The sequence below is a fragment of the Lampetra fluviatilis genome, chromosome 25 (genome assembly GCF_964198595.1).
Source record: "Lampetra fluviatilis chromosome 25, kcLamFluv1.1, whole genome shotgun sequence".
NCBI classification, from domain to species: Eukaryota; Metazoa; Chordata; class Hyperoartia; order Petromyzontiformes; family Petromyzontidae; genus Lampetra; species Lampetra fluviatilis.
In genome coordinates, this window is record NC_136299.1 from 12,090,970 (window position 1) to 12,115,394 (window position 24,425).

Below are 24,425 nucleotides of genomic sequence, written 5' to 3' on the forward strand. Positions count from 1 at the left end.
GGGGTGGTGGGGGAGGAGTTGGGGGGTGGTGGGGGAGGAGTTGGGGGGTGGGGGGGAGGGGTTGGGGAGGTCCTCGCCTCCCTTTACTGTAAACCTACGAGCAGACGCGCAGCTGCCCCCACTTACATTCCCCAGCGCATACAAGCCCCGCCGAGACGCTTCCGCGCGCGCTCATTGGCTGGCGGGTTGCCGCGCGGCCCCCTCGCGCCGCCCGCCTCGAGCTCCGATTGTCCGGCGCTGCGGGTTTCGGCCAATGGGCGCGCGCGATGGGCGGGGCGTCGCCTATGCGCTGTAGGGATTTGAGCGACGCATTTCCGAGAGTCGCCATTTACTCCCAGGCGCACGGTAAGGCGGCGACTCGGCGGTCGTCTTCGTACGAGGGCGAGTTAATTAACGAATGCTCGCCTCGTATTGTATTTGTTACCGATTGTAATTGCGTTGTGGCTTTTGGTCAAGACGAGTCGCGTTCACGGCGGTGGTGGACGTAAGACCGTAAAACGAATCGCACGAATTCTGGCTGTTATTGGCTTTTGTGCGCGCCCCAAGGAAGATGTGACCATTGAAGAATAAAAAAAAAATCTTGGCAGATAGACACTAATGAGACCACCGCACAAAGACATTGAGAAAAAAAATGTTTTACTGAGGGTAACAAAAAAAATGTGACTTTAAAGTTACGCTCAGGCGTGCCGCCATAGCGCCGGGGTGACGTCATGACGCAGTTGCTTTAATAAGCGACATGACGTCATATTTGGGAGATTGTTCTCATTAACGAAGCTTGACATTCTGATGGCACTGCCCACGTGGGACACACTCATGATGACCTGGGTGTTGGAGTTACTCGACAAGAGCGGTTTAATGCGTTGCAAATCAATGGAAGAACCAGGAGCAAATTGTTCGATGTTGCCGTCCATACCGGAGCAGACGTTTCGTTATTGGCATTAAAAGTTGACATTTATTAATGCTATCTTAAATTTCGACCTTTCGTGACTGCAGGAATTACTCTTTTGGTTCTTTCGGTAAAGTCACGTATAAAGATGAAAGAAATTAAATAATAGCATACGACGTTTCGATTGCAACACAAGCAATCATCATCAGGTATAAATGAAATAGAAACAAAAAATCTAACCAGAAGACTATAGACAGACATATAAGGAGACAGATATCACCAAGATACATAGAGAGAGAGTAACACAGGCACAGAGAGGGAGATCGTCTCTGTGGCGAGGCCTTAAATAGACAGAGGGGGGCGGAGGCAGAGGGATGGAGGGGTTAGAGAAAAAATTAACATGTCAATGGGTACGGAGACACGTGGTAGTAAAGTACGCAAGCTGAAAGAACCAAAATAATTTATTAATGCTCATTTAACTGTCCCAAATCTAAAGTTACAAGCAATTTGTTGGGAAAGATTGGGTGTCCATTATATTCAAGCATAATTACGACCGTCATGAGTGGTAAAACAGCATTGTCCTTGTAGTTTTTTGTGATGTTTTATTCATTTTTAAGGTGTGTGTGGCTATCATTTGCATTTGGAATGCTGCAATGCGTTATTCGTCATAGGCAGGTTGGTAGATTAAGCATACTATACCTATGTATCAATAATAGGTATTAAAAGGTATTGATACAGTTTAAAGCACATTGTTACAATCTTTTGTTTAAATGGTGTCCTGGATAATACGATAAATGCAGCGTACGTGCAGAGGGCATGGCATAAAACGTGTACATCTAAATGTGTACGGTAAAATATAGTACAGGTACTACGAAAGTAAATGCAAAATGAGTGTGAAATGTGTAAAATTAAGAAAAAGTTATCCAGAATAAAAAAACACATTGTAATCCATCATCATCTTTAAGTAATTGGGGACTTAAGAGACATTCCGAGGTAATCCTGCATCATGGCGTCATCACGTACAAACGACTACCGAATGTGGTGGCTTTACCATGCATGCAGTGTTCAATGTGCACCCGTCTGGTTTAAAATATTGGCTAATTACAAACACCAGACAGGCATAATCAGCCTCTGCAGCAGGTCAAAATGTTTAGTGTTTATTTTCTCCCATACTATGATATGAGAATAATTCCATTCAGAACTATGACAGCAAACAGTTCATGTGTCAGAAAAGAGCCCCTGGAAGATATTAACGTAACTAATTCTGAGATTACTTCAGTTAACCTTTCTTCAAAGTACGTGGTGCAACTTCCATCATGCCTTGCATAGGGCAAATCTAACATTTTAGAGCTGGCAAATGCAAAAATAAGTCAAACTATAATTATTCTCATTTGGTAACACAGTTGAGACCGTCACCTTATTCGACTTAAGAACCATATTTAATCATGGGTGGCTGTGTATTCAAATGCAGGATCTTGGTCGTACCGATTTAATACTGTGGCATGGTCTTAGCATCGTGAATTACTCATCCACTTCCAGTTCATCGGTTTTTGTGACTACTGCTCTTGACCGTTCATTATCAATATAAATAGACGTGCAGGGCAATAAAGAAAATGTCTTATAATGTTATTTTTTTAACTAACCCACTTTTTGTGCACTCTGTGGATTATTCGTGTACAGCAGTTGGTCGCCAGGCATGGCGAGTGGCGCTGCTACCGCGGTTTTGGAAGGTCCCGCCATGGCCAGCACTGTGCTCCGAGGTCTCAATGAGCTGCGGATTCACAGCCATCTGTGCGACCTGACTGTTCAAGCCGAGGAAACTTGCTTTCCCGCTCACAAAGCTGTGCTGGCAGCTGCCAGCACCTACTTCTACAGCATTCTGCTTCCAGTCAATGTGCTGACAACCACAGAAGCTGGTGGGGTGGCTGACGAAGAAGTCGACAGCAAAAGCGTGTCGCCCACATCGTGCAACGTGAAGTTGCACGATGCTGCCGCCACTGACTTGGCCGCCTTCCTTGAGTTTGTATACACGGGTCGTGTCGAAGTGTGCTTTGAGCAAGTCGGCAGGCTGCTGAGCCTGTCGGGGCTGATGCAGTGCGCAGAGCTAGCAGAAGCATGCCTGCGAGCCGGTGTCGGACCACTCGGCAATGCGCAACATCATTCCCCGGAGGACAGCAGCAACAGACACCCCGAATTGGCAGAGGCCGGTGCATCATCACCATCGCTGGAAATCCTGTCATTCCAGGTTGGGTCATCGGTGACGGAAGGAAGCTCCAGCGACCAAATTGGTTTGCACCTGAAAAAGGACACTGGGAAAGCTGTGAGTGAGCCGAATATCCGCAGCAATCGACTGATGGCCAGGGCCATGAAGGCAGCTGAAGCAGCACTGGCAAAGAAAACTCGGCTCAAGCAGGGTGGCAGCAAGATGGCCACAGAACTTCCAGTCCATCTCACTCAGGGAGCACTCCAGGAAGCGGCTCCCTCAGTTGCAGTCGAGTTAAAAGGAGCAATGAAGAGCGTCACTAAACACGAGTCTACGGCTGACGCCGGAGCAGCAGAAGAGTGTACTAGCACTGGAGAAGAACCTTGTGAGGTGGAGGAGGATGCCAGTGATTTTGAAATTTCAATTGACGGAAAGAAAATCAAACGGGGGAAGAAAACAGAACAGGAAGGTAGCGACGCAGGCCAGTGCGCAGGAAAGGTGATCGAGTGCACCAACTGTGACAAAGAGTTTCAGTACGAGAAGAGTTACATGAAGCATGCCTTGCAGGCCCATGGCATGGAGCCAGACATTGTGTACTGCTGCAGGGAGTGCGGGCAGACGTTTACTAACCGTTGCAACCTGCGCGCACACCTCCGGCATGTGCACAACGAGGACCGTCAGTTTGTGTGTGGCATCTGTGGGAAGCGCTTTAAGGTGTGGCCTGTGTGTTGTGATTGTGTACATGCTTTTGTTTACTCATCAGTCTTAGGCTAATAAATGTGGCATTTGGTAGAACTTTTGACTTTCTTTTAAGTCAGATATTTTAAATGCCCTTTAAGTAGTGATTTTAATGTTTCAGGCTTTTATTGTTACAATCTTGCAAATCTTCAGAGTGAGCTAGTTTATCCGTGAAATTATTATGAAAATAGTTTTGGCATGTACAAATATGGCTTAGTTAGTCTGACAGTTGTATGTTTAATATTATTAAGTCCGAATATGGTGTGATGCACTAAAACAAAGGTTTATCGGAGGTACGAGAAATAATATTCCTTTTTGGTCAATTTTGCAAACAAAATAAGGCCAAGGTAAATTGTATTGCACTTATGTTCCTAATGTGTGGGTAATTTGGATCTGCATAGGCAGACTAGTAGCAGTGTTGTCTCTCAATTGTAAGATATAATCAATGCAAATGTCACAACCCTTTGGGCCAAAATTAGTACAATCCCTGCTTTTGGGACTTAACAATACCAAACATTAAGTCAAGTTGATGTTTTAACCAGTTGAGAACTCATCACACCAGGACAGTCTAATTTGCAAGATTGACCTGGCTAACCAAGATGGCAAAATAAAAACATACAAGAAAGTTCTGCAATGAGGCATATAGAAATTAGATCAAATACAGCAGTCACAAGAAAAGTAAAAAAAATTGCACGAACATAAATTTACGCTAAATAATACATTTCTTATACCATGTAATCGTCTCGGGCTGATTATTTTTAGACTGTAGTACAATTACAATTGAGTTGCTGAAATAGCCCTTGCCTGCTGGTCTGAGACTAATGCCTTGAACATGCTCGCACCTGTCCATTTACATCTCCGCAGCGTAAAAAGGATGTGCGCAGACACACGATTCAGGTGCACGAGGGTGGTGCGGAGCGTCACACGTGTCCCGAGTGTGGCAAGGGCCTGAGCTCCCGCACCGCCTTGCGCTTGCACGAGCGCACGCACACGGGAGACAGGCCCTACCACTGCACCGAGTGCGCTGCTCGCTTCTCGCAGGTCTCCTCCCTCAAGGTGCACCAGAGGTGGGTTCTTATTCCTTGTCATTTATCAGCAGGGGTCGTGGTCGATCCATTGGTGGGCGAAGGCCCCTCCCCAAGCTGTAACCCTCTCACAATCCTGTGATACAACTGTCCACCTAGCGGACGCTTATTTCAAAGTTTCATCTTCTTGCTTGGATGTCCTCTTCGAAGCATTTATTCCCTTGACTACCACTTCATTATTATTGCTGACCATCTGGCACGATCCCTTTTAGCGACGCAACTTCCCCAAGCCCACTTTTAGTAACAGTTACAGTGATGTCTTTAATCTGCGTATGTTGTCTGATCCGTGTGTTTCTATTTCTCTCCCTGAATGGATTCTGAATATCACTGACGATTCAATGTAACGATGCTGGCCTGGGAGGAGTCGTGGTGCCTTAGTTTTTGCACCACGCTATGAATCTGGTGAACCGAGTTGGATTGCTAGCCACGAATATCAGTGGAGAGTTATAACAGAACTGGTAGTAGACAGATACTACAGTTGAAAACCGCTTACAAGCTTATCTTTTTATAGTAAATGATTTGCTTTGTATGGTACCATGGATGTTCTTTGTGAAGTATAGATTGCTATTATGTCCTCTGTTGACACCATTACTGTAGTTTTAATGTCTGGTTGGCTATATTCATCGGCATTGCTAAACCGTTTGCTTGCACAATGTACACCGAATTGGGTTGCTGCATTTGGAACACAGCTGTTGACTGGGCGCAAAACTGCAGTTGCATTTATGTCATTGCCCTGGACACATTATTAAATATTTAATTTCAACACATTCTTACTGTGCTGTCTCATAAACACGGGAGATTGATTTATTAGCACATCCATGTAATTGTTATCTAGTATATTCCATAAACGTTACATTTATTTCTTACACCTCCCACCTAAGTTAAACCTCTTGAGCCCATTCCATATTTTAGTGGGGGTTTTAAATGCGCATTTTATCGTAGTGTTTAACATTTTTTGTTTCATGTTTCATACGGTTTCTGTACGGGTAACATGGAATTGATTTTCATGGCTGGTTTGTTTTTAGCGCGGCGTCATGCTGATTCTTTGGTGTCCATTTTCTCCCAACAGGACACACACAGGGGAGAAGCCGTTTGTGTGTGAGGATTGTGGTGCACGCTTTACTCAGAATCATATGCTGATTTACCACAAGCGCATTCATACGGGTAGGCAGTCACAGTTGCACGTCACTGCACAAGGGCTAGATTTATTTGAACGTATATTTGGTAAAGTGCCCATATTAAGTTAACTGCCCCACCAATTTGGATTTGTTATGGTTTGTGTAATTAAATGGCATTACATTTTATTGATTGTAGTAATATCAACCAATGAAATATTGAGATTTTTCAAACGTATAATTTTTTTACCACTTTAGAGTATGTATGCATCCATAGATTTTCATTGATTTTTTTTCACAATATAATACAGTTTTTAAAATATGTTTTTAAGATGTATCATGTACACCATTTATAAGTAGTCATTGGAGTTGAACATAAACCACTGAAATACACAACCATTACCATGAATGTTCATTTGCATGCTTATTTAAATACATATTTCATGCAATTTTCACTTGTCTGTAAAATGTACGCATTGAAAAAGCTAGGTTTTCTGTTGCTTGAAGCCGCACTGCCAGACACTGCTTCTCAATGTTGCAGGCGAGCGCCCATTCATGTGCGAGACTTGCGGCAAGAGCTTCGCCTCCAAGGAGTACCTGAAGCACCACAACCGCATCCACTCGGGCTCCAAGCCCTTCCTGTGCAACGTGTGTGGCCGCGCCTTTGCGCAACGAAATTCCCTGTACCAGCATGCCAAGATCCACACGGGTACGAACACATCTACATCAGAAACTCACTCGCTGAAACTCAACACATTTGTCAGCAACGCTGCCCTGAAGCAGGAACCAAAATTACAGTAGGCAACGTTTTAGGCGTTGGCCATTCTTCATAGCAGACAGATGCAGAGGCCATAGACACGGCGTGAATATTTGGAGACTGCACTATCCAACATGGGGCCCTAATAGAAATGTAAGAGTTTCTAGATGACCCGTGACATTGCCAACGTTTACTTTTCAAATCCAGCGGCCACTCTTATTATTACTGTGGGTGTAACAACCATAACAATACCTGTCTGCGTCACGGTGGACACTTGAAGGTCCTCTGATGTCGTTCGCAAGAGCAGACACTCCTGCGAATCGGGGTCGAAATTTCCCACATTTTTAAGTTACCTGCAAAATGTCTCAATTTGAACTATACATAGCAATTATCACCCCTTACTGGCAGACTAATACCCCAGCTCATTATTGCAAGTGAGATTATATTGGTCTTTTAAGTTCGCACCTGGTTAAACAAAAATTACACTTGAAATTGTCACTTGAGCAGTCAGAAAAATGCGTAAGAACAGTTAACAGTGAGTAGATATATAGTAATAGACACTTTTCAAACGTCAGGATATGTCAGCATAAGCTCATTCATATTAAATTAAAATTGCCTAAAGTTACTGACACATTGCATTCTGTATTCTTGGTTCTTTCGGTAAAGTCACGTAGAAGGGAAATAATAAAATAATAAAAATTAAACAATAAAATTCTCACGACGTTTCGATTGCAACACAAGCAATCATCCTAACCCTAACTACGTGACTTTACTAAAAGAACCAAGAATGTGAATCCCTGCAGTCACGAAAGCTTTAAATCGAAATTCAACATATCTTTGTATCTGCACCACAAATTTTATTGTGGTAACTGAATGGCTGTAAAGACAAAAAGTACGAGTCGTTTTGTTTTCCATATCTTTTGTTCTTGAGAGTTAGGGTCCTTATCCAGTGCAAGTTTCATTCTTCACTGATAGCCAGTGTTCTAAAACAAATGTTAAAACGGACTGTGTCCAAATCAATATTGTATCTGATGATCGAATTGCACAGAATGCACCTGCTCTCATCAGATCTCAGGAGCGAAGTAGAGATGAGCTTGTACAGTGCTTGGATGAGCGACCGCCATGCATACGTCAGGTGTTGGCTACTGAGGCGCGCTATATTGTCAGAAAAGGACATTGCACAAACATCCATTGCACTGTGCTATGCTCCATCTATGCTCCCCACCTTCACCAGCTAGCACTTGTCAGCGTAGAGAAATATACAGCAGTAAAATAATCCATATGAGCCACACAATGTAGAGGGAAGGCCTTCACCTGGCATCGTATTGACAAAGAGGGCTATACACGTGTACACACGTACAGGTTCGAATTAACGTAATGGGCGAGTTGTTACTTGGATGCTGTGTTGTGTGCGAACAGGAGAGCGGCCGTACTGCTGCGACATGTGTGGGAAGCAATTCACACAGCTCAATGCGCTGAACCGCCACCACCGCATTCACACGGGCGAGAAGCCCTACATGTGCAACTTCTGCGGACGCACGTTTACGGACAAGTCGACGCTGCGGCGCCACACTCTGGTCAGCAGATGGGGAGACCGACTCGATCACACTTCGCACAGCAAGCGTGTAAAATAAATACATGTGGATATGTTTTGCATTTTTAATTGATGCTTGATTTTATTTCCATTTGGAATGATCGTGCATTTTAGATGAGTTCGTAAATGTTATGTAGCTAAGGTTTCGGCGTTTTATTTGTGTAAAGTGTTCGAAAATATGAATACCAATTCTTTCATGACGTCGTAAATGCATGAATATAGCTATCTGCCTCGTCATCATATTTGGCTCTACCATTTAGTGTTAGGAGATGTATCCCTACCTACGTCCCTTTACCGAAAGACCCAAAGAGTCTGGATTCCTGCAGTCACGAAAGCTTCAAGATACAGTATATCACAGTATATCTCATGGATTTTTTTGAAATAAAATTCGCAATTGTGGCAATCCGAACTGTATTATTCGCATGTTAGGACTAAATCTCGTGGGGATTCCCTTTTGCCAAAATGGGCACGTGACAATATTTGCACAGTTGTCACGGTGATGGTGCAGCCCTGAAATTGCTTGCTCACGACATTGCTGGCCAAAGGGCCTTCATTTGTCGGAGCTCTAGAGATCCCCTTTTAGTAGCTATTTTGGCCTACTCTTCCACTTTGGCCAGACATCTTAAAATATGTGGGGGGTACACACAATTTACCCCACCACTCGTGACCTACCGATGTAAAAAATTGCGATATACCAACGTATACTGTTGTATCCTAACCATTACACCACACCATCGTCTTCACCCAGTGGATGACGTATATATTTTGACATCCAAACCTCACAGGTACACGACAAGAATGCCCCTTGGCAGACCTTCCTGATGGTGGTGGACAGCAAGGACAAAATATCGGGTCGTGTGCTGCGTAGCAACAGCACAGACGGCGGCTTGGAAATCCTCACGCCACTCGCAGGCGAGGACGTGGGCACGCAGTGTGGCGAGCACACTTCGCCAGCACAGCTGGGCATCCCCAAGTCCGAAGAGTCGGTCTACATCGAGACTATTGCGACCGCGATGCCCGGTGACGATGGCCAGCGCGATGACTGCAGCACATGGCAGATTGTGACGGTGGTGGGCACCGACGGGGAGAGCCTGCCGATCGAGCCGATGCAAACAAACGTCGTGACTGAAACGGAGCCGCCCACAGAGGCCAGAATTCTGGAAATTACAGCGGCCGGACAGGTGACGGCCGTTGCGGATGCAGGCTCGGCTGCCATTCCCATCATCCAAGTGATGGACATGGCGGTGCTGCAGGGCAGTGGCACTGAGGTGATAAACCAGTCTTTGCCGATGTAAGGCTGGCCACATGCTCATCATACAAAGCAGCAATCTTGTTGAGGTTGAAAGTGATGGCTGCAGTGTACCATGTTAGCTGACAAGTACAATAATGTTGCTCAAGATATAACAGCTATTCTGGACATATACTGTAGTGCAGTTCACTATTCGGAATATTTAAGCAATTTAAGTTGGTATGCATTTAAAATTTTATATAATGTCCAGCAGTCAATGGGTGTACTCAACAAATGTTATCACTTAAGGCATTTTAATGTCTTAATTTCTCTTGAACCTCATACATGCTGTACTGGAATGATATTTGAGAATACATACGTAGCAGTATTGAAGCAACAAAATGGATTCTAATAACCGTTGGTCTATAAACTGCTGGATGAAGACCACCGCAAGTCATCATACCTCAGTCAGGCGTTGCAACAATCCATTTAGCTCCCGCACATGAGCTGTTCTTATCTCCATCTCCGCCTTGGACGTACTTTTGGGTGTGTTCTTCCAACTGCCGCCTCGTTCTCAGTCTCTGATCCATGTGTTTGCTTACTGTCTCTTGGTGTATTCCAAGCATGCACCTCTCCATGATTCTTTACAAACTAGCAAGGCATGACACAGGTGTGCGCATGGGATAAGTACGTGCAGATTTAATATATCTGGCAATAATATATACACGTGTAATACGCATTCCACAATAAAGATATCAAACCTTTTCGGGAGAGGTTAAAAACCATGTTCTTATAGTGCCTTTAAGGCAAATTACAAATATAAGCAGGAAGATCATGGTGATGTAAAAGAAGAAACAGTGTGTATTGCAATAACCACAGGAAACTATTATTATTTCAAAAACATTTATGCCGTTCCCTCACTGCTGATGACTCAGAACAGATAGGGAATAATTATCGTAACTACTCCTGATGTCAAACAACAAATACCAACCATATTCCTCGTGCTGTTGAAAAAAACTCGTCACTCGTAGACATTAACTTGTTCATTCCGTTGCACTTGCTTGCAAACGGGATGTGACTTCAAGAAATGTGAGCCGACCCAGATTTGGCCTTCTATGTTTCACATTCATTCTCACACGGCTGCCTTTTAAACATCACTCTGCAGCTAAAGAACTCATTTGGGCGTTCATATAACGGTGCACGTGTATACGTTCAAGGAACATGGCTTTATTAACGAGGTATGTAACAATGTATCGATTTAAATTGAATCTTTTCTCGACGTGCACCGAATCATACGCTGAAAAAGCAAGTATTTACATTTGCGATCATGCACTGAAAAATCAAGTATTTACATTTGAGCAAATGTTACATTTGGGCGAATGGAGCAAACAAGGCCAAACAAGATAATACAAGTGGTACAGTAACAATAAATAAGTCAATAGAATTTGGATGAAGGCCATCTCATGATCTGACCAAATTTATGTCGTTAAGGCCCACCTCCACCACCACGCACAGTCAAACTAATTAAACAGTTAAGTGTAATAAACTTTTAACACTTAGTATAATTTTTTCGTCTCGTGTAAGTTTAAAATCAATTCTCGCAAGCAAACTTTAAACCCAAGTGTTAGGTAAAAATTAGACCATTAAATCTCACCACCATGTTTCTGTGATTTTTTTAAAATACCAGGATGGAGGTAATCGATTACATACCCAATCAATGCTGCCCCATTAATCTAAAAACTTTCAGAACTAATTTTCTTTCAGTTCTATGGCTCATTGTGTATATGTGAAATCATCTGTCTATTACAAAAATGTTACTTGTTTGGATTTTGAAAATTGTAAAAAAAAAACTGCCCTGTTGAAAATATCAAGTCTTAAAAGAAAATAATGTGTTAATGTATTGTCTGTAGTTAGCTATATTCATCATAGTAACCAAGATAACGTAGCAAAGGTAAGCATGTTTTGAATTTCATTCAACTACTTATTGTGAACGGGATCCTTATCCATCTGGCCTACCACATCTGAAGTTGTCACCGTAAAAAAATCCAATGATTTTTGACATTTCAAAGGGATATATTAAATATAAAGGTTTTCCCTACAACTCGTGCCCACTTCCGTACCCAACACTTTACAGGCAATGTTAGATGAATAAAGTCATCAGGTCCCAACTCTCTTGACCCAGGCATAAGAATGGTAGCTGTGAGTAAATATGACTACTTTACATGACCGTGTACAGCATACTCATCGTACCCATTAATTTATATACTTTGTCAGCTATGTATCAAGCTAGTTCATAAATAGACCATCCTAAAAGCTATTGGACACATTGTTAACTGTACAGTACATCGATGTATAGTTTATTTTGGGTTACATCATCATTTTAACAACCCGACACCGCCCCCCAGAGCCAATGAAATGAAGTTGTCACGTGGGTAAATGTGCCAATTGATTTTGTTTCACAACAAACCAGAATGTTGAAAAGTAGAAGGTCACCTTGTGTTTATGCCTGGTGATCCTGGGTGTAATTTTCCTCAACATCATGTTCAATTATTTTTAAAAGTTAGCTTGCTTTTCAACATCCTATTTTGCTGAAATACCAAACCAATTGATGTATTTGTCCACGTGACAACTTGATTAATTGGCTATGTCGGGTCGTGGCGGGTTATTAAAAAAAAGATATATAATGCATTATACCTACGCGATCGAACCCAAAAGAAATGAATAACAATAACAATGGTGGTAAAAGTATGTATAACATGAACTGTGCACTGTTGAATGCTTAAAGTAAAACTCATAGCAGGTTATGTTGGCTAAAGAAAACACTAAACAACGTACTGACCTGCACATGTCTATTGTATTTCTTTGGACAAAAGCTTCGTTGAAGTGCTGCGATGTTTACAAATGAGTTTTAATGAGGTCATCGTTGTGTGAAAATCTTGTGTTATGCATTCTGTTTTGTGACTTTATTCAGTTTCATCTGTGGAGGAAAGGTCGTAATGAAAACGTATCGATGTGAGCATCATTCATTCAGAACATCTACTTTGGAGGTGGCTGGGTAGTTTGAGCCAAATGCCACATCAAAACAATGAACATTCACAACAGAGATCATGGGTTTGAATCCAACCGTCTGTTTTTAAACCAGGTCCATTGGTGTAGTGACTTAATGGTCTAATTATGATCATGAATGATGACATACCTACGAGTTGGACTTTGCTTGAATTAGTTGTTTCCAGTTGTTGAAAATTAAACATATCAGGTGCCTGATATTTAACCCTATTTATAATAGGTTTGTCCCTAGTGTGGATAAAGCCTATGGAAAGAACTTGAAAAGTGCAAGGGTGGTTCAGTTTCACTTTAAACTATCATGAAAAAAAACGAATATTGGCGCACTGCTCGTATGTGCAGTTGTGCATGGGCATTATCATATTTGATCATAGTAAATGGATGCAGCCTGGGAGTAAAACCTGCAAACGGCATTGAGTATCAGGATTATACCTCATTCACTATTCATTTACTGAATCCACAGCGGTTACAGAATTATCTTACTGAAATAAACCACCCTTGTAGTTTCATGTACAGGGACTCCTGTACTTACAAACGAGTTAGTTTCGAGAGGTGTTTTTGTAAGTGTTCTTAAGACCAACTTTACTTTTGTCGATTCCAAACGTGTTGTACGGCATGTACGCTAAACATGGTGAATGGCTTTAAAAGTTGTATAATCTCCTGTAGATGTAGATGCCACTGGTTCTTCATGTCTGCAGATGTAATGCCATCACCACTATCTATTGCGCGGCGGTTGAACTTACGACTCTCGGTCCGTCCAGGCAACTGGACATATTTGTTCGTGTCTCTGAATGTTTGCAAGTAGAGGCGAGTCCCTGTAACTTTCTCCTACTGTCTTCTTACAAGCGCTGCCCGCAGTTGCAAATGGATATTCTGATTTGACATGACACTGCGAGCACATTTGGAGGAAAGAAAGGTATATTGTGTGAATTGACTGCACTATAAATCCCAGTAAGGGAATTGTTTGGGAATCGACACAGCAGTGTGGGTCTTGCAGCTGACGCAACACCGTTTGCAATTAATCTCACTTGGGCAGTTTGCAAATTTTCAGCTTCAATGATGGTGGTGACATGACTTTGTGCACACATACTTGCTATGACTACTTGTCTAGTAACAGTATTCTGACGATAATTGATTACAGGGTCCAAAGTTTGTCATGCTTAATGTTCCTTATAACAAACCTGTAAATTATGGGTACACGCAAAAACATGATTCAAATGGCACAAATAATGATTATTTGAATTAACAGTCATTTTAAACTTTCCGTTTTGAAATGTGACAGGCTCGTGTTAAATAAAACTTGTTTTTCAGATCTTGAAATGAATGTAAAAGTGCAGCCCTGCAATTGCTTATTTGCACCACTGCTGGTGGAAGGGCCTCCACTAGAGGGAGCTCTAGAGCCGCTGAATGTGGCCTTTGTGCTGGACAGACAACTTGGGAAAAGTGGGAATATCCACACAACCCCAGCACCACGTCCATCGCTAGGTGGATCGAGGCATGTGGGATTTAAAAAAATGTGCCCATTTATCACGTTGGGAGGTCTTAACCTGGCTTGCAAGTGCATTTTAACCATGACAGCATCCAGAAAAAAATATACAATGCAAATTTTCCTTTTCACAATTTTTATTCGGATTCAACAGTAAGCAGTTTCATTGTATGACATCTCTAGTTAGCATCGTGAGAATGTAAAACTGTGCTGTTGCTACGGAACAATTTGCAAGGAGCGGTGACATTCAAGCACAATAGACACGGCTGCACTACAAGTACAACGAGCACTGTACATACGCAACGTGGTAACACAGCAAGCACAACATCTGAATTAAACAGTGCTAGGCCAGGCAGGAAAAAAAAGCAATATTTCAAAGAAATGTAATTGTAAGATTTTTTAAAATCGGCTCTACCATCTCAAATTATACAGCATTTACACTCGGTAAGATCTGCAAATATTAATTGGTCACAATTGTTTATGCTCACAACATAAGGCCCCGTCAAAGACTAATTGCATGCTTTTTTTTCCCCGGTGAACATGAGCCCCAATGTCCATACCTGCATTAGATTTTTTTTTTTAAACGTCTGCCGTCTCCAGACATGCAAAAATAAATGGCATTTCTTGTACATCCCCTACTTCTCTGATATGGAAGCATTGCAATGGTACAAGTGGAACACTGTAAATTAATGGGAAGAGAAATACTGAACCGCAGATGTGATAACTGCACGTGCCCTCAACTTCAAACAAAAAATTGGTGAACATGACAATCCAAATCATTGCAAGTTGTGAAACCATTACCACAGCCCACTTATATACAAACACAAAGAACGGATGTACTTTCATAAACACAAGTGCTAACATTTGGTTTGGATTAAAGCAGCATACTACTTTGCTTCTTACAAACGTGACCAATTACTTTAACTTGTTGTGAATGTGTTTGTAGCATTGCTAAAGGTGTTCAATTTTAATCACCAAGGTCAAGTTATTAATTTTCAATCACTGCATCTGGATTGGCACAGACCAAATTCCTATTAGGAAAAGAAAATATACACATAATAAAACATTCTTCAAATGGCGAATTCATTGTATGTCAATCCAACCGATCCTCGTGTGGTAAATGGTCGTGTCGTGTGTGTGTGTTTTGCCATAGCTACGTGGCGGGTTTGCATGCGTGCTGTCAATGAAGTAGAGTTTCCTTGCCATTCCACCTATCGCAGGTCTCCATCGCCGTCGCCTTGGATGGTCTTCTTGATGCGCAGTAGCATCGTCGTGAGCCACTGATCCAGGCGCGAGATGGAGTCGTACTCTTTGACCTGTCATTGTACACACATGCCCCGACCACGCTTTGCCAACATGTTTACACTCTCACACACCACAAAATGCTGTGTTGTCAGCAAATGAGAAGAAAGTTTGCATTGTAAGTCTGCTTCGTCAGCTGCCTCAAAGCAGTCATGTTTTGTTGCTTACCGCGTCCGTATAGTTTTCCAAATTCTGTTCTTCATGGGCGTCGAGCAGTTTCTATTGAAGCACAGAACATTGCCTTGTTAATGCATGTATATGTACAATGGTTGACGTTTAATGAAAAAGGTAGACGGGAACTCTTTGGGCAAGAAAAGCTTACCTTAAGCAGCTTGCATTCTCGGGAGTCCGAGAAGACTGGGAACATTTCTTCATACTTATCCAGGGCCAGCTGGAACAGACATTTTAGAGCAGTCAATATGGGGTACTGTGGGAGCAATCATTAGAAAACATGATATGAGCTAAAATAAACAAAACAATAGCACTGAGCTAATACATTATTAATTGGGCTAAATAACGCATGCTACCAAACAGAACTAACTTAACCTCCACAATCTGTACTATATAAATTACTAGCTTCACTACCCAGCTTCACGTCTTGGATTAACACACGGCCTACGCGGAGGGTTGGGGGGGGTGACGTCAGCAGGCATACTGCGTCACGCTTCCGCATGCGGGTGCCATCACAGATGTGATGTCGCCACTCACTTGCCGTACAAAATATAACCATTATTGCGCCTCCCCCCCAAAAAAAAATACAAAAGTATCTCTTTATACTTTTTGCATTGTGTACAGTCTGGAAGCTGCCCACATGCCAAATTTCAAGTTTGTTGCATGTTGGGAAGTACGCTAAACATTTCGAATAGACACACATTCACACATTTCCCTTTTGTATATGTAGATTAATATCTCATTGTGATTTTAAAGGGACCCAGAATAAGTTGATATTTTTTAATTAGTGAATTGTGAATACAGAAAAGAGTTAACAGATGCCACAATTTAAATCGGGTTTTATTATAAATGCTAAATTCATTTACAAGAGAAAAAACACACTAAACTAAAGAAGGCATGGTTTAATCACCCTTGCATACAGAAGTCGCCACGTGACCAACCCACTTGACCAACTGCCGAGGGCACATGCATCGGTAAAAAACAAATTGAGCTCAACATGGAATCATGTGAACAAACTGAGCAATGTTTCGCGAAAACCCACAAAACAACTTCTTTACTTTCCTACATTGGAAAGTTCAAAACAAATTGTTGCCCACGTGGGGATGACAGAAGGCAAACATGTATTGTGGCTTCTGTGCATAGAGTCCCTTTAACGTTATGCAACACACATGCTACCATACAAAACTACCTTTCCAAAGGTGAAACACTGGAGGGAGACCATGACAAAATCTTACCAAATAAACTTGAGTGTGACCAAAAAAACGAACCCATAAGGATGTATGTAAGGTGAACTTCTTTCACACCATATGTAGTTAACCGTGCTTTTCGAAGGTGCGGTCGAAGGACAACAAACTATGCTACATGGAACACTAAGTATGGGACCAGCTGTGAGTACAGCTTTACCAAAAAGCCATCTGCTGTTGCGACTCAATACAGCCTGCAACACGTCAAAAAGGTGTTTGGGAATGTGCATGCCCTACAGGTGTGAACGATAAGGTGCCAAAGACAGCCACTGCTCTGGTCGATTGGGTCACATGAAAGTCAAAATTCTGTACTTCTTGATCTCACAGCATAAGCAAACTCGATTATTTAAACAGGAAACAATCCTCATCTTTGAAGCTGCTGTCTTGACTTGATATTAAGCACCAAAATTGTCAGATTATCCACCTTTCTTTGCTTAATAATAGAACTGATGAAATCCATATGCCTCCATCTCTTCCCCTTTACCATTCAAGTATTCCCATGGGCGCAAAGCTCAAATGATGAAGGCTCCGGTCTGCATTTTGAAGGTGCGGGGCTTGACAAACTTGTTCACTAACCAAAGGTCGACAATGGGATAGAAACCCCTGCTTTATTTTGGGCCATATCGTGTCGTATACAGGCTTTGGACTCTCAGCAGGGGGAACTAAACAACAATCTGTCCACTCCTTAAATCAAAGTGTTGCAGCAATCATGTTACATGGGGCTGGTGGAGAACACAAGATGGTCAGAGGGTAAATTAAGAGGGTCCATCTGTGTGATACTGTTCAAGACCATTCTCTCATCAAGTGTCCCAATCACTCTCCCACTGGAATTAAGAGGGGGGGGGGGGGTGAGGCTGTGAGAGAGAGATTGTTCCGTCATTTGGGGTGGTGATGGTTGGGAATTTCTTCGGAGCAGAGGGTGGCTGGAGGGGGAACCCCAAAAGCTTTTGTTGACCGAGCACTGGCTTCAAAGTACAATATCCCCCCCTTGCCTCTTCCTCTGCTATAAAGGGGAAGAGTTCAACACTTCCGTTACAGGGACTGGTTTGCTTACATGCTGCCCTTTAATATCTTTTGAATAAACCGTCTGGCTCACTTTCTAATCATTGCCAAGTTTGTCGTCAATGACCTTCAATTAAGCCACATTTTCAGGATCCAAGAGACCATCTCTGATGGGGTATCCAGCAAGACGTAACTTGGTGTTTGCAGACAGCTTCGTGCCCCACTGCCACAGTACCCTTCTGCAGACCACTGACGATGCTAGTGCCCCACTGCAACAGGTCACGACATCAATTCCTGTATTGATGCAGCAAGACGCTCCCCACTAAGAGATCTTCTAAAGCCGGTGTCGGGGGGGGGGGGCAGCTCCCACTGAGACCCAAGTTTAATAAATGTAGCCACTGCCCGGATTTGCCCACGGATGTGGTGTGGCTTTGCTTGAGTTCCCTTTCAAGTTCTCTGTCCAATGAGTTGCTTAAACCAAGCGGGCAAATAACCTGCATGCGATTCAACTTTCTGAGTGTAAATAAAACATAAAATGACTGACGGTAGTTGGTCATGTGGGTTAATAAAGCATTGTACCCAAAGGTGTTTAAACATGCTTTCTTTAGTGTTGGTTATTTCTATTTTGAAAACAAACTCTTAACATTTAGAATCAAATACGTTTATTCCATCCCTTCTATTGCATGATTGCAGAAGTTAGGTTATTTATGTGTTTAACCTGTTCTGTAGTCACACATACCACCATTTTCTCATGAAAAAATTGCACAAGCTTCTCGCTGAATGGCATACGAACAATTATACATTTCACAGTTCTCTGGAAAACTGACAATTTAGTTTGTTACATCTTTAAGTGACATCTTTCAGTCAACCATTTAAAGCCCATTAGCTGAAGAGTAGGCAATTAATCCCTGCCATGTATAAGACTTAATTCGCGACTCATTGGGTGACGGTGAGGATTTGTGACTCGTGGCGTCCCACCTTAGTGTTCAGCATGTCGATGCAGAAATGGCAGAGCGCTGCTTTGAAGAAGTACTCTTTTGCACTGTACTTGAGCAGGGTGCTGTCCATAGCATTGGTAGCGACCTACATGTCAACAGCGTCAGACCAAAAGCAAATGCACGGTTGGTGAAGACAACAATAATAGACCATAACATTCTGTGAGACAATTACAGATATTTAAGAGTTTAACAATGCTTCCCTTTTTTTGTTGAACCGCAACACATTATATAACACTGACCGTATGTGTAATCAAATACAGTACATTATTTTGTCCTGAATTGCGAACCGTTTGACTTACGGACGAGTCCCAGGAATGGAACCCGTTCGAAAGTCAGGGACTGCCTGTACATTGCTCTCATTATCTCATTACATAAATTACTTTCCATTGGTTCGTGTGCTTTTTTGCAAAGCAATGCATGACATGACATGACTGTCAGATCATCAGCATTCACAAGATGACATTTCTTTAGAGCTGCTTTTTGTGTTTAGTTTGTTGTCCTTCCCCCAGCCCTCCGATTAACATGGTTGGCTACGTACGGTGTGAAATAAGTTCAACATTTATACATCCCAATGTTATGGCTGGCACGATTAGCCTATTCAAACGATTAACAGTCAAATTGTGAAGGCTGGGATATTTAACAAAATCCCCCACTGTTTGCCGATCTTTATTCAAGCGGATAAAGACCAACACTAACTCATGTGACACATGAGTGGACATTTTGTTATTTAAAACCCTATTCCAGTCACACAGCTAGCTGTTGTTAGTATAGTGTGTTGAGTCACTACCCATAGATAGTACGTGTAACATATGGGTGAGTAACCGATTGCTCGCAGGCCAGATACAGCTCGTCACTTCATTTTATATGAGCCATCGCCACATCAGGCCGATCACTTGGAAACTGCATTAATGAAGTACCTGAAATACATTCGACTTGGAAACAATAGCGTTTCTAATTTTAGCGCTCCAAGTTACTTCTGCCACTGCGGCCAAGGGTGACTACTAATTATGTGTTGCATTATAGGAATACGCCAAGGTGTGCGTTGAGGTGTGGTTTGTCATTTGTTTTCTCAAGTTCCATTCAGCCCTCAGTAAGTAAAAGGTTGTCCCCACCCCTGGTCTAATGTGATGTAAATGTCTTACCTGCTCGTATATCTCGATAGCTCTTTGGTATTGTTCTAGTTGTGCTGCATATGCAGCCACCTTTAGTAAGCATTTGTTGGCTGAGCTGCAAAACGATAAAAGTAATCGCTGTCAGGCGATGTGGATCACAAGCATTGGAAACGTTTAACAAATCAGCAAGTGTATGGGATTGGAACTGCAAATATTACCTGTTGGATTCCTCCCCCTTGTAATAATCTGCAGCCTGTTCATAATGCGCTATCGCCTGCAAGACAATATACATCACTGACTGTCACAAAAATAATTATAACTTTTAAAATAGCATTGACAGATACAATTGTGGCCCAGAAATATATTCCACAAACTAACATTTTTAGGGACCATATTTCTATTTTCCACTTTGATATGTGCTGGCAATATGGTATTGTATAAAGTGATCTAAGTTTGTATGTTTTGCAATGTAACTGAAATTGTCGATATGAAAGTAAGAGATGTTTTAAAGCGACACACCTTTTCAATGTCCACCAGTTCGGTCTCGTAAATCTCAGCGATGGTAATGTGATGTTTTGCCGCAATGGTAAAACGTCCCTGAAGGAAGAGATGATTTCTCAAATGAATTGCTCAAGTTGCAGGTGCTTATAAGCGAATGTGCGAACCAAGGTTTGTTTTGCAGAGTACTGTCGAGTGGATACATTTACCATGTCAGTGTAGATCTCAATTGCCCGATTCATACAGTTGATGGCCTCTAGAAGAACAATATTTGAAAAGGTAAGATTCACTTTTAGTGATATACAGGAGTAATTTGACAGGCAATTCTCTCCACTCATTTTAATGCAGTCATTGGCTGGTTGGAAACATCTATAAGTAATCTGCAACAAAGTAGGAATACTATTTCAATGGAGGATCCTTTTTACCTTGTGGATCAGCCTTCTTGAAAGCGTTTCCCGCATCCACAAAGTTGGTAGCTGCATCATGTTTGCTCTGCAACTGTAGGTGCAGCTTGGCTGCCTGACAAAATGCATTTCCAGCAGCTGGAAATTAGAAAAGCAACACACCAAGATTAAATGAGGAAATGGCTTTGCTTTCAGTGGTTTGTATTAATACAAAGATGCTCGTGTCATCCACACTAAAACCAAGGACTGTAAGCTGCTCAAACATGCATCATGCGACTTATTCTGGGAAATGTGCGATGCACACTCACCGCTCCAGTTCTTTGCCATTTTAAACATGTTGGCAGCGCGGGCATACATTTCACAAGCATCCTCCTGCTTTGACGATCCGCCCCTACACAGTACACGTTAATGAGAAGCAACATCACACACCAATATGACCCGACCGTGCACAATGATTGACCGAATGTTAACAATGTGGCCAACGGTTCACACGACAAAAAATACTTTCTCGCAGAATATTTACTTAAATGCTTAAAACAGATAGTTAAAATGTAGAGAATTTGAAGTGTTTTTTGTGGCAAATACTGTATGACATAGGCAGTTTTTTTTAAAGAAAACCTAAGGCTAAACATGTTTTTGTTCTGACACAGGAATAACACCTTGGTCATTTGTGCAAACAATTCAGAAAGAATATATTATTTATACGACTCCAGAGTGAATGAGAATGTGCGCCGATTGAGCAATATTTTCAATGTGACTCGGAGAAGGCCACGTGATTAAGACAAGGCAAGTGTGACTGTGTTTGCACGCCACTAGGCATTTATAGGCGTAACACCAAGTCAGCTGATGTCAATTAACTTCCTGTCCACCGAGCATCTTACGAACAAAGCACAAAACGTTGGCACTCTGTACTTTATTCAAACTGGAGTGACCCAAACCAAAAAAGTGATACGCTGTCCTTCAAAATATTAATGTTAACTCGAGATTGTGTGTTTATCATAGCCCATATACGTAAAGCCAAGAGAGTCCCATTTGATCATTACATATTCAAATGTATAAAACATGTGAACATATACAAAACCCTCCAGTTAAATATAGTTTTAAGCCTCTTTGGAGTGCATGTCTGAAAAAGCCTTCACCGCATTAACCCAAAGGCTTTAGAATCCACTGCTACCAACGAACAAGAGACCCCTCGCTCTCAATGCAGCATTTCATACGGACATCTGGACTTAGCATCTCTCTCCGCTGGCTTCCATCTAAACGACAGATCCACATAAACACAATGACACCGTCACCCGATCGTGATGCCACCGCGATAGGCGCTGGACATCTGTGAAAAAAAGAGCTTTATAGTTCGTCGGATTCCTCCAGTATAAATTAAGATGACGATTCTGACACGAAACGCTTCGTTGGTGCAGACACGCAGAATCACCGACATTGGGGCCCCAAGATTGACCCATCACCGACCTCAATGATGGGCCACTGCCAACGTCAATCTTGGGCCCCCACGAAAATTTGGGCACCACTGAGCCAATGTTGGGCCAACTCGGTCCATTCTCACATGACCTTTGCAAGCCAGTAAACATGGAACATTCGGCCAGCGTTGGTCTAATGTTTTTATATTTACTCGAAACGGGCCAGGAAGAGGCGGTGTAAAAACACTGACATTTAACAGCGCTCATCTCTGTACAATTACATGTCCGGTACGTGCTCGTTTATCACGGTGCGCCACTGCGACATTAACCCAGTGACAGCTTTGTTGTTGCCAAATGAATTCATCGATTCCACCTCGATGGAAAACGAACAACACCGACAGCCGAAGCCACCCCAAGGCAGGAGGATCCCAACGAGGGTGGACGCGGGGAGATAATTAAATGGGTAGTGGCGGCGATAGGGCACCCAGACCGGCTCGCTGGGCCGGGGGAAACCCGCGACGACGAGGGGGCCCGTGCCGCGATCGCCAAGATGATGATGATGAAGAGGCAGATTTACCCGAAGAGGCCCCCAAAGAACGACTGCGAAGAACGCAGCTTCTTCTCCGCGTCCGCCATCAGCTGCATGGCCTCCTTCTCCTTACCGCTGTTGTCCATCTTCGCCCGTGAGTTTAGATCTCTCGCTCTCTGCTCGTGTGTGTGTGTCGGCCGGCGTCTCCCCGTCGCCGTGTCACTGCTCTCAGTCGACGCGGCTGCTGTTTTTTATTTTCTCTCTCTCGGTAGCCTCCCTCGCTCGCTCGCCCCCTTCCTCGCTGCTCGAGGATTCAGCCGTGACGCGAATGGCCGAGTGGCGGCAGAGCGGCCGCCCTCTTTGTATGGGACACGGAGGGGAGGGGGTCCCTTTAATTAAAGGCGCAGGGTACCGGATAAGGTGGCCATGGTGAAGGGGTTGTTTATGAGTGTCCCTTTAATTAAAGGCGCAGGGTACCGGACAAGGTGGCCATGGTGAAGGGGTTGTTTATGAGTGTCCCTTTAATTAAAGGCGCAGGGTATGGGGGGGATCTTGTCAGCGTCCCTTTAATTAAAGGCGTAGCGCATGCACACGGGAAATGGATATCGACAGTGCTCCTTTAATTGAAGCCGCAAGCGTATGGTAGGTCCTGTCGGTGGCCCTTTAATTAAAGGCAGGGTATGACAGATTTCACCCTTTGTGTGGATCATCATCACAATAAACATTGAACGTTTGGGACGTTTCATAACACAAGAAAAACACGCGGTTCATCACCACCCCCCCCCCCCCATGTAAAACGTGGCCACTTCGCGCCGTGACATGACGTCATTGCGCCACTCGTCACTGCGCTATATGACGTCATAGCATATCGCGCTGACTTGAGCCCCATGTTAGCAAGGGGAGCGCGCGACAGCAACAACAACCGTGGCGGTGACGTCACCACGGCGCTGTGCCAGGTTGTGTGCACGTGAAGGGCCAGTAACACGTTCAGGCCAGCGACAGTCACACAATGGGCATGGCAGTCATTGTGCTTAGGGGCCGTCCATAAATGACGTCACGCGATTTTGGACGATTTTTGACCCCCCCCCCTCGTCACACGGCGTCACAAAGCGTTGCCCCCCCCCCCCCAAAAAAATACAACATGCTTCAAATCGCTTTAAACTATTATCATTGTAGTGTGTATTTAATGTAGCGCTGCACTCTGATGTTGTAGGAGAAAACATTCTTAAAAGTCTATTTAATTAAGTAGAACGTGTTGTCTATATTTATTTAAAGTTGCGCATTTTGATGTGACGTCACATTTCTCACCCCCCCCCAGGTGCGTGACGTCATTTATGGACGGACCCTTATGAATAATATTAGTCGTGAAAGTATACGTGTATAATTATCCTGATATTACAATTTTTTGTAATTTGTATCTACGATAAGACACGACTCCTAAAATATTTTTTTTCTGCAAAAAACTATTGACTTTATTCAATTGTCCTTGTGTTGTTCCATTTTGACATCCTCTGGTCTGACACCGGTTAGACGAGGTCCTAAAACACATTCCTCCTGCGGAGGGAGCTGGTAGGAACGTTGGGTTGCTCGGTCAA

The 24,425-nt window shown here is 43.0% G+C and overlaps 2 protein-coding genes across 4 annotated transcripts; one reads left to right on the forward strand and one right to left on the reverse strand.

Annotated features, from left to right (window-relative positions):
* Positions 1-265: 265 nt before the first annotated feature.
* Positions 266-14,520, forward strand: LOC144941818 (GDNF-inducible zinc finger protein 1-like). 2 transcript variants are annotated; one of them, XM_078868284.1, is made up of 7 exons: positions 266-345; positions 2,570-3,803; positions 4,692-4,894; positions 5,982-6,076; positions 6,569-6,736; positions 8,204-8,361; positions 9,164-14,520. In XM_078868284.1, exons 2-7 carry the CDS (start codon positions 2,583-2,585, stop codon positions 9,671-9,673), a joined length of 2,355 nt encoding a protein of 784 aa, XP_078724410.1. In that variant the 5' UTR covers positions 266-345; positions 2,570-2,582; the 3' UTR covers positions 9,674-14,520. The 2 variants fall into 2 exon arrangements, with proteins under 2 accessions (XP_078724410.1, XP_078724411.1); XM_078868285.1 differs by lacking the exon at positions 266-345 and adding an exon at positions 358-381.
* On the reverse strand, positions 14,275-23,164 carry LOC144941819 (alpha-soluble NSF attachment protein). Of its 2 annotated transcripts, XM_078868286.1 has the most exons (11): positions 22,879-23,164; positions 21,195-21,277; positions 20,908-21,024; positions 20,692-20,738; positions 20,504-20,581; positions 20,203-20,258; positions 20,015-20,099; positions 18,853-18,957; positions 15,780-15,848; positions 15,626-15,676; positions 14,275-15,471 (listed from the first exon to the last, which is right to left on the reverse strand). In XM_078868286.1, the coding sequence occupies exons 1-11, from the start codon at positions 22,974-22,976 to the stop codon at positions 15,367-15,369; spliced, it is 894 nt and encodes a 297-aa protein (XP_078724412.1). In that variant the 5' UTR covers positions 22,977-23,164; the 3' UTR covers positions 14,275-15,366. The 2 variants fall into 2 exon arrangements, with proteins under 2 accessions (XP_078724412.1, XP_078724414.1); XM_078868288.1 differs by lacking the exons at positions 20,692-20,738; positions 21,195-21,277; positions 22,879-23,164 and having other exon boundaries at positions 20,908-20,967.
* Between the last annotated feature and the right edge of the window lie 1,261 nt (positions 23,165-24,425).